At 37.6% G+C, this 16,998-nt stretch overlaps 1 protein-coding gene across 1 annotated transcript in view; it reads left to right on the plus strand.

Annotated features, from left to right (window-relative positions):
• The window catches only part of NEGR1 (neuronal growth regulator 1), a 917,418-nt gene that overhangs the window by 600,835 nt on the left and 299,585 nt on the right, over positions 1 to 16,998 (plus strand). The window contains exon 4 of the mRNA XM_081225773.1: positions 12,313 to 12,444. Within this exon, the coding sequence (XP_081081899.1) occupies positions 12,313 to 12,444 (132 nt within the window). The remainder of the gene's footprint in view (positions 1 to 12,312; positions 12,445 to 16,998) is intronic.

Raw genomic sequence — 16,998 nt, forward strand, 5'->3', positions numbered from 1 at the left:
CTATGCCTACTTTCTGCAGGGTTTTTATCATAAATGGGTGTTGAATTTTGTCAAAAGCTTTCATTCTTGATGGTCAGAGATCAAGTGACTCCTCACATTGTTTGAGCTCTAGGAATTGTTCAGCTTACAAACTCCTAAGTTGTTCTTTCTGCAACTTTTTGAGATTTCTTGCTATGTGTGTACAGCCTAGTCCTCGGTAAAGACAAGGAAACACATGTAAGATTTCTGTGTGAAATAGTACCTCACACCTGCCAGAAATGCTATTATCAAAAAGAGAAGAAACAACAAGGTTGGTGAAGATGAAGAGAAAAGGGAAGCCTCGTGCACTGTGGTGGGAATGTAAATTGGTACAGCCACTATGAAAAACAGCACAGAGTTTCCTCAAAAAATTAAAACTAGAACTACCATATCATCCAGCAGTTCCACTTCTGGATATTAATATGAGGAAAACAAAAACTTTAATTCAAAAAGATACTTACATTCTAATGTCCATTGCAGCATTATTTACCAATAATAAAGGTTTAGAAGCAACCTACGTCTCCATTAATAGAGGAATGTTTGACAAATGAATGGATAAAGAAGATATGGTTTATATACAGTGAAATATTACTATCTATAAAAAAGAGTGAAATCTTTCCATTCATGACAACATGGATAAATCTAGAGGGTATTACGGTAAGTGAAATAAGTCAGGCAGAGAAAGACAAGTATATTATTTTACTTATTTGTGGAATCTAAAAATCAAAAATGAACAAACAAAACAAAACAGAAACAGGCTTATAGATACAAAGAAAATACTGGTGTTCAGCAGAGGTGATAATCAGAGCACTCAGTGAGATTGGAACTCGGCAGGAGTTTCTGGTATAGTGGGAAAAGTAAGTTTGGTTTGGTGTTTTGATTCTGAGATGCCTGTGAGACATCCAAGTGGAGATGTTCAGCTAAATAAATGTCTCCAAGATGCAGGATATAGATACAGGATAAATAGATCAATCAGATGCTTATCAATATATAGATAATAGTGAAATGAAAATGAATGAACAATTCCCTCGAATCATGAAAAGTGAACTGAATGAGGAAAAAACAAGTCATAGGACAGAAGCAATACTTGGGAGATGTGAAGGGTTTTGAAAAAGTGAAAAAAAAAAAAAAATAGCCAGAGACATGAGAGGAAAATTAGGGAAGGATAGTGTACTAGAAATTAAGGGAAGAGAGCTTTATTTTGTCAAAAGTTTTCCTCAAACATATTAGCACTTTGTAGAAATATAGTGTTGTACTAAAATTTTCACATGATTTATGAAACCATAAAGCTAAATCTAGATATTATTTAGTGGCCAATACAGAACTCTTTCCTGCCAGATTCTTATCAGAAATCAGTATAAGAGAGATATTATAAAGCATAGCTGTATCCTGTTTTTCAGCCTTTCTTTTGAAGATGTTGATAACAGTGGCATCATTGAAAGCCTTTGGAATTTCTCCAGTTCTCCATTTTTTTTTTTTTACATCTTTATTGGAGTATAAATGCTTTACAATGGTGTGTTAGTTTCTGCTTTATAACAAAGTGAATCTGTTATACACATACATATGTTCCCATATTTCTTCCCTCTTATGTCTCCCTCCTTCCCACCCTCCCCATCCCACCCCTCTAGGTGGTCAAAAAGCACCGAGCTAATCTCCCTTTGCTATGCGGCTGTTCCCACTAGCTATCTACCTTACGTTTGGTAGTGTATATATGTCCATGCCTCTCTCTCACTTTGTCACAGCTTACCCTTCCCCCTCCCCTTATGCTTAAATCTATTCTCAACTAGTTCTGTGTCTTTATTCCTGTCTTACCCCTAGGTTCTTCATGACACATTTTTTCTTAATTTCCATATATATGTGTTAGCGTACGGTATTTGTCTTTCTCTTTATGACTTACTTCACTCTGTATGACAGACTCTAGGTCCATCGATATCATTACAAATAGCTCAATTCCGTTTTGTTTTATGGCTGAGTAATATTCCATTGTATATATGTGCCACATCTTCTTTATCCATTCATCCAATGATGGACACATAGGTTGTTTCCATCTCCTGGCTATTGTAAATAGAGCTGCAATGAATATTTTGGTACATGACTCTTTGAATTATGGTTTTCTTAGGGTATATGCCCAGTAGTGGGATTGCTGGATCATATTGTAGTTCTATTTTTAGTTTTTTAAGGAATCTCCATACTGTTCTTCAAAGTGGCTGTACCAATTCACATTCCCACCAGCAGTGCAAGAGTGTTCCCTTTTCTCCACACCCTCTCCAGCATTTATTGTTTCTAGATTTCTTGATGATGGCCATTCTGACTGGTGTGAGATGATAACTCATTGTAGTTTTGATTTGCATATCTTTAATGATTAATGATGTTGAGAATTCTTTCATGTGTTTGTTGGCAGTCCGTATATCTTCTTTGGAGAAATGTCTATTTAGGTCTTCTGCCCATTTTTGGATTGGGTTGTTTGTTTTTTTGTTATTGAGCTGCATGAGGTGCTTGTAAATTTTGGAGATTAATCCTTTGTCAGTTGCTTCACTTGTAAATATTTTCTCCCATTCTCAGGGTTATCTGTTGGTCTTGTTTATGGTTTCCTTTGTTGTACAAAAGCTTTGAAGTTTCATTAGGTCCCATTTGTTTACTTTTATTTTTATTTCCTTTCCTCTAGGAGGTGGGTCAAAAAGGATCTTGCTGTGATTTATGTCATAGAGTGTTCTGCCTATGTTTTCCTCTAAGAATTTGATACTTTCTGGCCTTACACTTAGTTCTTTAATCTATTTTGATCTTATTTTTGTGTACAGTGTTAGGGAGTGATCTAATCTCATACTTTTACATGTCCCTGTCCAGTTTTCCCAGCACCACTTATTGAAGAGGCTGTTCTTTCTCCACTGTACATTCCTGCCTCCTTTATCAAAGATAAGGTGACCATATGTGTGTGGGTTTCTCTCTGGGCTTTCTATCCTGTTCCACTGATCTATATTTCTGTTTTTGTGCCAGTACCATACTGTCTTGATTACTGTAGCTTTGTAGTATAGTCTGAAATCAGGGAGCCTGATTCCTCCAGCTCCATTTTTTGTTCTCAAGATTGCTTTGGATATTCGTGGTCTTTTGTGTTTCCATACAAATTGTGAAAATTTTTGTTCTAGTTCTGTGAAAAATGCCAGTGGTATTTTGATAGGGATTGCATTGAATCTGTTGATTGCTTTGGGTACAAGAGTCATTTTCACAATGTTGATTCTTCCAACCGAAGAACATGGTATATCTCTCGATCTATTTGTATCATCTTTAATTTCTTTCATCAGTGTCTTATAATTTTCTTCATAGAGGTCTTTTGTCTCCTTAGGTAGGTTTATTCCTAGATATTTTATTCTTTTTGTTGCAATGGTAAATGGGAGTGTTTTCTTGATTTCACTTTCAGATTTTTCATCATTAGTATATAGGAATGCAAGAGATTTCTGTGCATTAATTTTGTATCCTGCAACTTTACCAAATTCATTGATTAGCTCTAGTGGTTTTCTGATAGCATCTTTAGGATTCTCTATGTATAGTACCATGGCATCGGCAAACAGTGACAGCTTTACTTCTTCTTTTCCGATTTGGATCCCTTTTGTTTCCTTTCCTTCTCTGATTGCCGTGGCTAAAACTTCCAAAACTATGTTGAATAAGAGTGGTGAAAGTGGGCAACCTTGTCTTGTTCCTGATCTTAGTGGAAATGGTTTCAGTTTTTCACCATTGAGGATGATGTTGGCTGTGGGTTTGTAATATATTGCCTGTATTATGTTGAAGAAAGTTCCCTCTATGCCTACTTTCTGCAGGGTTTTTATCATAAATGGGTGTTGAATTTTCTTGAAAGCTTTCTCTGTGTCTATTGAGTTGACCATATGGTTTTTCTCCTTCAATTTGTTAATATGGTGTATCACATTGATTGATTTGCATATATTGAAGAATCCTTGCATTCCTTGAATAAACCCCACTTGATCATGGTGTATGATCATTTTAATGGGCTGTTGGATTCTGTTTGCTAGTATTTTGTTGAGGATTTTTGCATCTATGTTCATCAGTGATATTGGCCTGTAGTTTTCTTTCTTTGTGACATCCTTGTCTGGTTTTGGTATCGGGGTGATGGTGGACTTGTAGACTGAGTTTGGGGGTGTTCCTCCCTCTGCTATATTTTGAAGAATTTGAGAAGGATAGGTGTTAGCTCTTCTCTAAATGTTTGATAGAATTCGCCAGTGAAGCCTTCTGGTCCTGGGCTTTTGTTTATTGGAAGATTTTTAATCACAGTTTCAATTTCAGCACTTGTGATTGGTCTATTCATATTTTCTATTTCTTCCTGATTCAGTCTTGGCAGGTTGTACATTTCTAAGAATTTGTCCATTTCTTCCAGGTTGTCCATTTTATTGGCATAGAGTTGCTTGTAGTAATCTCTCATGATCTTTTGTATTTCTGCAGTGTCAGTTGTTACATCTCCTTTCTCATTTCTAATTGTATTGATTTGAGTCTTCTCCCTTTTTTCTTGATGTGTCTGGCTAATGGTTTATCAATTTTGCTTATCTTCTTAAAGAACCAGCTTTTAATCTTATTGATCTTTGCTATCATTTCCTTCATTTCTTTTTCATTTATTTTTGATCTGATCTTTAGGATTTCTTTCTTTCTGTTAACTTTGGGTATTTTTTGTTCTTCTTTCTCTAATTGCTTTAGGTGCAAGGTTAGGTTGTTTATTTGAGATGTTTCCTCTTTCTTAAGGTAGGATTGTATTCCTATAAACTACCCTCTTAGAACTGCTTTTGCTGCATCCCATAGGATTTGGGTCATCGTGTCTCCACTGTGATTTGTTTCTAGGTATTTTTGATTTCCTCTTTGATTTCTTCAGTGATCACTTCGTTATTAAGTAGTGTATTGTTTAGCCACCATGTGTTTGCATTTTTTACAAATCTTTTCCTGTAATTGATATCTAGTCTCAAAGCGTTGTGGTCAGAAAAGATACTTGGTACAATTTCAATTTTCTTAAATTTACCCAGGCTTGATTTGTGACCCAAGATATGATCTATCCTGGAGAATGTTCCATGAGCACTTGAGAAAAATGTGTATTCTGTTGTTTTTGGATGGAATGTCCTATAAATATCAATTAAGTCCATATTTTTTTTTTTTTTTTTTTGCTGTACGCGGGCCTCACACTGTTGTGGCCTCTCCCGTTGCGGAGCAGAGGCTCCGGACGAGCAGGCTCAGAGGCCATGGCTCACGGGCCCAGCCGCTCCACGGCATGTGGGATCCTCCCTGACCGGGGCATGAACCCGTGTCCCCTGCACCGGCAGGCGGACTCTCAACCACTGCGCCACCAGGGAAACCCTAAGTCCATCTTTTGTAATGTATCATTTAAAGCTTGTGTTCCCTTATTTATTTTCATTTGGGATGATTGGTGAAAGTGGGCTGTTAAAGTCCCCTACTATGAATGTGTTACTGTCAATTTTCCCTTTTATGGCTGTTAGTATTTGCCTTATGTATTGAGGTGCTCCTATGTTGGGTGCATAAATATTTACAATTGTTATATCTTCTTCTTGGATCAATCCCTTTATTATTATGTAGTGTCCTTCTTTGTCTCTTCTAATAGTCTTTATTTTAAAGTCTATTTTATCTGATATGAGAATTGCTACTCCAGCTTTTTTTGTTTTGTTTTCCATTTTCATGGAATATCTTTTTCCATCCCCTCACTTTCAGTCGGTATGTGTCTCTAGGTCTGAAGTGGGTCTCTTGTAGACAGCATATATATGGGTCTTGTTTTTGTATCCATTCAGCCAGTCTGTGTCTTTTGGTGGGAGCATTCAATCCATTTACATTTAAGGTACTTATCGATATGTATGTTCCTATTCCCATTTTCTTAATTGTTTTGGGTTATTGTAGGTCTTTTCCTTCTCTTGTGTTTCTTGCCTAGAGAAGATCCTTTAGCATTTATTGTAAAGCTGGTTTGGTGGTGCTGTACTTTCTCAGCTTTGGCTTGTCTGTAAAGGTTTTAATTTCTCCATCAAATCTGAATGAGTTTCTTGCTGAGCAGATTCTTGGTTGTAGGTTTGTCTCCTTCATCACTTGAAATATGTCCTGCCAGTCCCTCTGGCTTGCAGAGTTTCTTCTGAAAGATCAGCTGTTAACCTTATGGGGATTCCCTTGTGTGTTATTTGTTGTTTCTCCCTTGCTGCTTTTTTTTTTTTTTTTTTTTTTTTTTTTTTCTTTTTTTTTCTTTTTGCGGTATGCGGGCCTCTCACTGTTGTGGCCTCTCCCGTTGCGGAGCACAGGCTCCGGATGCGCAGGCCCAGCGGCCATGGCTCACGGGCCCAGCCGCTCCGCGGCATATGGGACCCTCCCAGACCGGGGCACGAACCCGTATCCCCTGCATCGGCAGGCGGACTCTCAACCACTGCGCCACCAGGGAGGCCCATCTTGCTGCTTTTTTAATATGTTTTCTTTGTATTTAATTTTTGACAGTTTGATTAATATGTGTCTTGGTGTGTTTCTCCTTGGATTTATCCTTTATGGGACTCTCTGTGTTTTCTGGACTTGATTAACTATTTCCTTTCCCATATTAGGGAAGTTTTCATCTACAATCTCTTCAAATTTTTTCTCTTCTTCTTCTGGAACCCCTATAATTTGAATGTTGGTGCGCTTAATGTTTTCCCAGAGGTCTCTGTGACTGTACTCAGTTCTTTTCATTCTTTTTTATTTATTCTGTTCTGCATAGTTATTTCCACTATTTTATTTTCCAGGTCACATATCCATTCTTCTGCCTCAGTTATTCTGCTATTGATCCCTTCTAGAGTGTTTTTAATTTCATTTATTGTGTTGTTCATCATTGCTTGTTTCATCTTTAGTTCTTTAGGTCCTTGTTAAATGTTTCTTGCATTTTCTCTATTCTATTTCCTAGATGTTGGATCATTTTCACTATCATTATTCTGAATTATTTTTCAGGTAGACTTCCTACTTCCTCTTCATTTGTTAGGTGTGGTGGGTTTTTATCTTCGTCTCTTTCATCTGCTGTGTGTTTTTCTGTCTTCTCATTTTGCTTAACTTACTGTGTTTGGGGTCTCCTTTTTGCAGGCTGCAGGTTCATAGTTCCTGTTGTTTTTAGTGTCTGTCCCCAGTGGCTAAAGTTTGTTCAGTGGGTTGTGTAGGCTTCCTGGTGGAGGGGACTAGTGCCTGTGTTCTGGTTCATGAGGCTGGATCTTGACTTTCTGGTGGGCAGGTCCATGTCTGGTGGTGTGTTTTAGGGTGTCCGTGGCCTTATTATTATTTTAGGCAGCCTCTCTGCTAATGGGTGGGGCTGTGTTCCTGTCTTGCTAGTTGTTTGGCATATGGTGTCCAGCACTGTAGCTTGCTGGTCGTTGAGTGAAGCTGGGTGCTGGTGTTGAGATGGAGATCTCTGTGAGATTTTCCCCGTTTGATATTACGTTGAGCTGGGAGGTCTCTTTTGGACCAGTGTCCTGAAGTTGGCCCTCCCACCTCAGAGGCACAGCACTGACTCCTGGCTGCAGCACCAAGAGCCTTTCATCCACAGGGCTCAGAATAAAAGGGAGAAAAAGTAGAAAGAAAGAAAGAAAGAGGATAAAATAAAATAAAATAAAGTAATGTAAAATTATAAAAGGTTATTAAAATAAAAAAAATATTAAAAAAATTGTTTTAAGTTAAACAACAACAACAACAACAAAAAAGAAAACGGACGAATAGAACCCTAGGACAAATGGTGAAAGCAAAGCTATGCAGACAAAATTTCACACAGAAGCATACACACTCACAAAAAGAGGGAAAGGGGAAAAATCATAAATCTTGCTCTCAAAGTCCACCTCCTCAATTTGGGATGATTTGTTCTCTATTCAGGTATTCCACAGATGCAGGGTACATCAAGTTGTTTGTGGAGGTTTAATCCGCTGCTCCTGTGGCTGCTGGGAGAGATTTCCCTTTCTCTTCTTTGTTCGCACAGCTCCCGGGTTTCAGCTTTGGATGTGGCCCCGCCTCTGCATGTAGGTCGCCGGAGGGCATCTGTTTTTCGCTCAGACAGGACAGGGTTAAAGGAGCCGCTGATTCGGAGGCTCTGGCTCACTCAGGCCCGGGGGGAGGGAGGGGCATGGAGTGCGGGACGAGCTTGCGGTGGCGGAGGCCGGCGTGACGTTGCACCAGCTTGAGGCACGCAGTGCGTTCTCCCGGGGAAGTTGTTCCTGGATCCCGGGACCGTGGCAGTGGCAGGCTGCACAGGCACCCTGCAAGGGAGGTGTGGACAATGACCTGTGCTCGCACACAGGCCTCTTGGCGGCAGCAGCAGCAGCCCCAGCGTCCCACGCCCGTCTTTGGGGTCCGCGCTTTTAGCTGCGGCTCGCGCCCGTCTCTGGAGCTCCTTTAAGCAGCGCTCTGAATCCCCTCTCCTCGCGCACCAGGAAACAAAGAGGGAAGAAAAAGTCTCTTGTCTCTTCGGCAGGTCCAGACTTTTTCCTGGACTCCCTCCCGGTTAGCAGTTGTGCACTAACCCCGTTCAGGCTGTGTTCATGCTGCCAGTCCTCTCCCTGCGCTCCGACCGAAGCCCAAGCCTCAGCTCCCAGCCCCGCCCGCCCCGGCGGGTGAGCAGACAAGCCTCTCGAGCTGGTGAGTGCTGGTCGGCACTGATCCTTTGTTCGGGAATCTCTCCGCTTTGCCCTCCTGTCGCTGCGCTCTCCTCCGCGGCTCCGAAGCTCCCCGCCTCCACCACCCACAGTCTCCGCCCCCAAAGGGGCTTCTAGTGTGTGGAAAACTTTCCTCCTTCATGGCTCCCTCCCACTGCAGGTCCCATCCCTATTCTTTTGTCTCTGTTTATTCTTTTTTTTTTTTTTGCCCTACCCAGGTATGTGGGAAGTTTCTTGCCTTTTGGGGGGTCTGAGGTCTTCTGTCAGCGTTCAGTAGGTGTTCTGTAGGAGTTGTTCCACGTGTAGATGTATTTCTGATGTATCTGTGGGGAGGAAGGTGATCTTTGCATCTTACTCTTCTGCCATCTTCCCCCCTCCCCTGGTTCTGCCCTCTCCATTTTTTTTTGAGACGAGTCTATCCATGTCTGGAAGAGCCTAAGCACAAAAGAAAACTCTTGTTTAGATTACAGGAAGTACTTATCGCTTTTTCTTCAAAATTGTATTTGAAGTTTTTGTTAGTCTTTATAATCATAAAGAGGATCTGTGATAGCTGTACCAGAGTCTGTTCTAACCACTGCCATCACTTATCACTACAAGATGTCAGCAAGGATGACAATTCTTTAAAGTTCTTTCCCTTCCTCTCGACTCTGAAAGAGAAGTGGCAACTTCTACAAATATAAGTGTTTAGATTCTTCGTGCACTATCCTAACGGGACTTTATTAATTCCTTAATCAATGTATTTTTTATTTATTCAATAATATTTACCAAGTATATACTGTTTCAAGTACTGTGGTAGAACTAGGGATGCAGATAAATGAAACAGAAATTGTTGTTGTGCACATGGAGAATGGTAAAACCTGTGACCAGAAGAAGGTTGCCAAGTCACAATGGTTTTGTTTCACCAACATTTATAATTGGTACCTTACGAAATAGTACACAATTTTTATACATCTTCTAGATTTATAAGGAGTACCCTAGGATAGTACATAACCCTCATAAACACTGTGAAGTCTTGGCAGTGGTGATGATGCCAAGTCACTAGCTCCCTATATCCCTTTAGCCTTGGTCTTTCCCTCTGGCTTCTGGGGGTAAGTTGAGTTAGATTGCATGAACTAAAATGTTACCCTTTGCATTTCAATGTACTATGCGCAAATCCTCTTCCCTTACTAGGGGAGTGATGGAAATGGAGAGAGACCCTGACAAGTGTCCAAGGACAAGATTGGCTTCCTTGAGTCTAAAACTAAGATAAATAATTACTACTCAGAAAAACTGAGGATAACAAAAGCCAAAGAGGCAACCAAGCAAATCATAGACAGCCAGGACACTCCAGGGTATAAATTCTAGGCAGAGCAACTCCAAGTTTCAAATCTGAAATTCAAGCATGGTAAGATTAGACTGAGAAAAGAGCAAGGTGCATTCAGGATGGAAACAGAACTGCAGTTGTGTGAAAACAAGAGAATACTTAGAGCACACCTTTGGGAAGAGCTGATACATGGTGAATGGAATTAAGGGAATGGCTTAAAGTATCAGGAATCCAGTGGGGAATATTAAGATGTTGACCATGCATTTATGCTTCTTTATATTAGTGTCTTATTATCAATAGCTAGTGTTGGCAATATCACCCATTTATTCACTGGCTCTATAGGTATTGATTTGTGCAATGCATAGACATCTATTGATAATTCTGGTATGCAAATAAAGACATTGTTCTCTGGTGGGGTTGGAGAAGGATCCCTGAATCTGGGTGCATAGATTGTGCGGTGAACTCTAGGAACAAACATTCAATAGATGTAAGTGGTGCTCTCGAGTTGAATGAGGTAGTGGTTTGATATTTGTGATGTTTTGTCACACAGCTTCTTGTAGTTGTTGTCAGTCTTACAAAGTCTGCCATTTAACCATTTAAGGGAGAAAACATGCTTGCTTCTTTTTATATTTCTGAAATCTATTATTTCAAATCTAATGTTTCTTTCTTTAAACAATGACATACACTAATACACACCATATTTAATGATTTATTTACCAAAAACATGTGTTTTGGGGGTAGCACTTCTTAAAATTATGTCATTTCACAAAAATGGGAATTTACATGTAATATTTTAATATTGAAAATAAGTTAAACCCTTATAAATTTTGTTTTTACAAATTTTTACAATATTATACCTTTTCACTTGTGATTGGCTTCATTTTATACTGCCCAATGAGATTATTTAATTCTGATATAGTAGATCAATTTTCCCCATACTTTAATTTCTGTTTAATATCCCCCTTTATAATTCAAGTTATATTTTAAAAATTTTTAGATATGAATAAAGATTTTGTCCTCCCTATATTTCAGTAGTTTTTTATGGACACATTTAGGCCTAGATTATCTTCATTGTAAGAATGAAAACTAAGAGAAATAGAAGGGAACATTGAAATGTAATATTATATTAGTGTTTGGAGTCAGATAAAGACACCAAGTTGAGCAAAGAAAATGATTATAAAATCAGATTTTAAGAACATGAATTTGGAGACAACTGCTGCTTTTGTGAGCTTACCTCTGTATACCTACAATAACATATCAGCCAACTATCATCTCAGAAGTATAACTCTCCTCTATCTACAAATTGTGATCAGCCAGAGAAAAGACTTAATCATCTATATTCTAAACACTGCAGATTTCAGTTAGCAAAGTCATAGTTACCTGGAGGGCAACAATGCAGCAACTGATATACCCAGACAAGGGAACCCAAAGGATAAAAAAATTTTAACATAGATATTATATATGAAATCCCTCCTCCTAAAATTCACATAGGCCCATTCTTCCTCTGCAGTATCTCTAATAATTAGGAACCTCCTGCCCAATGATTCTCTACTTTCAAATAAGTAAAAATTCTGTTATTTCAGAAAGCAGTCTTCTTTTCAAATCCCATTCACTTGGGAATATTCTTTTATCCATGATTATGTCCCTGTATTTTTAATCTGTCACTTTTAGTCAAATAGAATATTTTCTCTAGAATATTAAAAAATAAAAGTAATTTAGTTTGTTTTTACAGCCACTTAACTCTTAGTTTGAGAATCATAAAGTTTTTTCCTGAGGTTTACTAGGTGTGTTATGTATAGTGTATATAGTATACCTCCCTTGGAAACCTTAATAAGTATGGAAACTGAAATATAGCAATGGTTTAATATATCTCCATATTTTTATCAAGCCATCTAGCTTGAAACTTTGAGAATGAGTGTGAGATTTCCCCAAAAGAAAAGTAGCATTTAGTTAAGTGTCAAGTTGCTAGCTTACACTGTATAAAAATCAATATGTAACAAGTCATATTAGTGAATTTCATCTACACTGCTAGCAGGTTGTTGAACTCAATTACAAAAATGTGCAGAGCTTGATTTGATGTGTGAGGAGGTTAGGAGACCACAATCAATTAAAAAGAACACATGTATATCCTGTTCTGGGGAAACAGCTGTTATAGTATCCCTTGTTCAGTTTCTGCTTTTTTCTCTGACTTTTCCTCTGAATATAAGAGAACAAAAGGTTTAATAATTCCCCAGTTACATTTGGAATTATTTTGTCAGCAATATCTAATAGGAAGACACACCATCGCTGTTTTACTTGAATGAAGCCTCAAGCAGCTACAATTAAACATGCTGTACCTTTTTTTTCACGTAGCAAAACCATTTGAAAATGGACAATATTTGGACATTTATGGAATTACACGGGACCAGGCTGGAGAATATGAATGCAGTGCAGAAAATGATGTGTCATTTCCAGATGTGAGAAAAGTGAAAATTGTCGTAAACTGTAAGTCCCATAATCTTTTATCAATATAATTTCAAAGAAAAGATAAAATACCTGAAAAATACTGTCTGAAACATATGTTGCTATTTTTAAAGAGGTGGTCTATTGATAAACACTGCCTATTGGCAGTGAAAATGTATACATGTTAGAATATTGATCAAATTGTTTTATGTAACATCAATTGCCCCAAGTAATTCCACAATAATTCAGTTTAATGTTTAGATGGCAGTGTTCCCATTATCATCCTAGTCCCTGGCATTCTAAACTGTGGTATCCTTATCTCTAAAGCATCCTATACTCATGGTGTTATCTTCATTCTCATGGGTTTCACCTGGAGTGTATTCTGACTACATTTAAGTGTGGAATTTCCAATCAAATTTGATGGACATGAAGTGTGCTATTCTGTACTTAAAGAGAAAAGCTGTTACTGTGATACTCCTATTATGTGGGTATTTAATTCTATTTAGTTTGGACAACATTGAGAAAACGAAGAAGTAATTTTCCCATGAACGTCATTAGTAGGAAATTAGAATATTAGGAGGTACCTGCAGAACCATCAGTGTCATTATGTTATACATTTTCTCTAAATATATTTCAAAACAGTGATGAAAGTCATTTTTTCATTTATCTTATTTCATATCTTATGATCTCAACAGCAATGACTGTGATAGTCTTTACTTTTTAAAAAATATTTATTTATTATTTATTTTTGGTTGCATTGGGTCTTGTGCTGAGTGTGGGCTTTCTCCAGTTGTGGCGAGCGGGGGCTACTCTGCGTTTCGGTGTGTGGGTTTCTCATTGCGGTGGCCTCTCCTGCTGTGGAGCACGGGCTCTAGGTGCTCAGGCTTCAGCAGCTGTGGCACATGGGCTCAGTAGTTTTGGCTTGTTGGCTTTAGAGCACAGGCTCAGAAGCTGTGGCGCACGGGCTTAGTTGCTCTGCGGCATGTGGGATCCTCCCAGACAAGGGCTGGAACCCGTGTGCCCTGCATTGGCAGGCAGATTCCTAATCACTGCACCACCAGGGAAGCCCATAGTCTTTACTTTTCAAAAACAATCCCCTTTAGTCTTTCTCTCAAAAATTTTCACATTGTTTAACTTACTCAAATAGAATATTTTGAGGATAATAGTATTTTACCAAAAGTGTTTTCAAACTATAGCTTCCAATGTGTTTTCCTCCCACTTATACATCTTTCTATATATGGCCATTGCTAATAATGAGTACATTGTATTGTACCATAGATCAGAAGGAAAATCTTCCAAATATATCCCCAAATGCTAAAACTAAACAGTTTTTTCATATTAATATGAATCTCAGTTTCATGGGTCAAAAAATGACTATCAAAACACTCTAGGCAGTTGAGTGTCTGCCAGGGCAAATCATTGCAACCAACTAACATTTGTCAGTGACTAAGCTTTACATTTGGGGTTGACTCTGAGCAAATGTGCATAATGCCAGAAGGAGGCAGTTTCTGGAGCAGAGTTTCTCATATAATATTCTGAGACAAACTTCCACAGAGCACCCAAGAAGCTTACTAGAAATGGAAATTTTCTGTGCCCCACCAGCCCTACTGAATCAAAATCCTTGAGGTATATGGCCTGGAATTATGAATTTATGATAAGTTCCCATTGAATCTTAAGACTCCTTTTGCAGAGGGTTACTGCTCTTCCCTCTGGAACTCTCTGAAATTAGAGTTAATAAGCAAATAAAAATACCTGATTATTTTATAACTAACCATGCTTATCTGAATATAAGTCTACAGATTTTATTGTTGGAGGGTTGGGAAAAGAGGTGAAAAATAGGAGTACAAGAGAAATAATGTTTTTAGCAGTGAGCACTAAGAAAAGAAAAGGTAAAGTCAATCTGTCAAACAAGCAAGGCACCCACCCTGGAAATGCAGCCTACTTTCAAGCCCCTAGAAACAACATATTTCTAAATTCATGTCTCCAATTGGGATACAATTGAACACAAGCTGCCATATGGATTTTCATGGGCCTATCCTCCATGTATAATCCACACTTTTTTTATGCATTCACACTTTCTTTTCTATCCTTTTTATCTCTCTGACTTTAGTTCATTGTCACTTATTATGTAATCTGATTCTCTTTTTTTTTTCCTGGACAAGTGGGTACTTTAGACTGATAAAGGTCAAGTAAGGATGCAGAAATTTGGAGAGAAATCACCAACGAATGAGTCATCATCTAAAGGATTTGTGTGGAGAAAAGAATCCATATATAAAGCAGAAGGAAAGAAGTTAAGGAAACAGATGTCGAGAACTATGAAGGATCTGCCACAATTTCATGGTTGCTGGCAGAAGACAGAGACAAGGGGCAGTTTATTACTCATAGCAATAGCAGTAGCCAGAGTATTGTCTTACATCTGTTCCCCAAGCCCTAATTACTACAGGGTGGTATGATGAGGGCTAGGTGACGCCTATACACACAGTGGGTTTGTGTCATAGCTGAGGCTCCCTGAGCTTAGAAACTCGAATTTTTTTTTGTATAATGGCAGCAAGCAAACCTGACCTTTGCCACAGAGGGAGAAATTATCTTTATTATACTGGACTGTAAACAAACCTGCCCTTTGCTCCACGGAGAGAACTACCTCTTCTATCTTCCAAGACTGTTCTCTATACAAACTTCCTTGAAAAGATTGTCAGGAACAAAAGCTGTCAGTGCCTCTGCTCACAAGATGTGCAGAAACACAAGAGACCCATGGAGAATTGTCTTCCAACACAAAATGGAAGCAGGAAAGTTTGAAGCAGAGCCTAGAAACATTCCATCAGTTGAAAAGGGTGCTTCAGTGGCTTTTGCAGGGTTTTAGACACCTAAAAATCAGTAGAAAAGAAAACATTGTTAACCAACTTTAACTTAAGAAGGAAAACCAGAAGGAAAAAGGGGAAAGTAAAAAAAAAAAAAAAGGTTAAGAATGTGTTTATTATAGTCATAATACAGACTATGTTTTTCAAGAACTAATTTCAGTTAAAGTACAGTCATAAGTGGAAATATTGGTGACAACACAGTATTAAAAATATTAAGAAAATGGACTCAACAGGATTTTTAAAATGGTTTTAAACATTCAATGTTGTTTCCTGCTGTTTCTCAAATTATACCTTTGATAGCTCACATTTTCTTAAATGTGCCATGAAGAATTGTATTGAATAATTATTGATCAATTAAATTTACATCTCTTGAATCAATATTTTATGTAAGTTTGTTTAGACTTCTGGTCAAGACCTAAAATTTGCCTTAGTTTGGAATAATTTTATCACACATATACCAGTGATAGCTAAGTAGCGTAGGTGTGTGAGTGTAAGTGTGTATGTTCCTGGTTATGAGGAAATTTGGAAAGTATTAATTTTGTGAATTTACCCCTTTAGAAGCACTATCCATGGATTTTACTGAACTGATTTCCCAAAGGAAATTAGCCAAAACCTACTGAACAAACTTTAGTTTGTCAAAGCCCAAATTTGAGCACAGTGCTCTATAACAAACACGGAACTTCATGTCCCATGGTAACCTGAAGATTCCCTGAAGATAAAATTATGTCAGTTCAAGACAGCCCTTCTTTTCATGGTTATTAATCAATATTGATGGTGCATGTAAAATTGCAGTAGCTTTGTGAGTTATAATTTGAAGAGAAACTTTGTCCCTGTTCCCAAATGGGGTTCAAGATGAAACGTAATAAATTTTCATAAGCTCTGGTTGACTCAGTTATTTGGTAAGTCAATTTGAGGAAGAGATTTAGGTTCCCCGCAAGTTAGAAATGTTTAATGTTTTAGTATTCATCTAATACCTTTGCCACATTCACTATATATATATATATATATATATATATATATATATATATATAGACACATGTATATATCTCATACATATAATAAATATCATATTTTGCCACACACTTTGTACTTATAGCACTTTCATGTGGATTTCTATTTAATTTAATTAAACAGCACTTTAGTGAAATGATTGGCATATTTGACTTATTTTGTATAGATTGGACTAGGTTGATTGAATAAATAAGTTCATTTTGAGTTATTTACAGAAAGCCTTACTATAGATAGTAAGATTTTATACAAAAGCTTGTTTCTGAGTAGGGAGATTTTGTAGGTGATTATTCCCCTTGTTTTTCTCTGTATTTTCTCTTATTCATTTGTATATGAATATAATATATTCATGAATTTATGATATAATATAGTTATAATAAACATGAATATGTACATTTCTTTATATATTTGCATATATATGTATAGACACACACCTACACACAATTGGACAAGAAATATATTACATACTTACATATATATTACACATTTTTACATATGTATGTATATATATACTTACATATATATTACATATGTAAGTATGCATATATATTTCTTATCAAATTGAAAAACAAACTAAAAAATGAAAAGGAATCATGACAGTTATCATAAACAGACCTTGAGGAATTAATACACATACACACACATAACACGAGAGAAAAAACTTTGAACCAGTTGGTTAGCTAAGCAAGAGAGAGCTAGTGGATTGGAGTTGGATAGATTCTCTGTCTTA

Source organism: Mesoplodon bidens (genome assembly GCF_964165515.1).
Source record: "Mesoplodon bidens genome assembly, chromosome: 2".
Taxonomy (NCBI): domain Eukaryota; kingdom Metazoa; phylum Chordata; class Mammalia; order Artiodactyla; family Ziphiidae; genus Mesoplodon; species Mesoplodon bidens.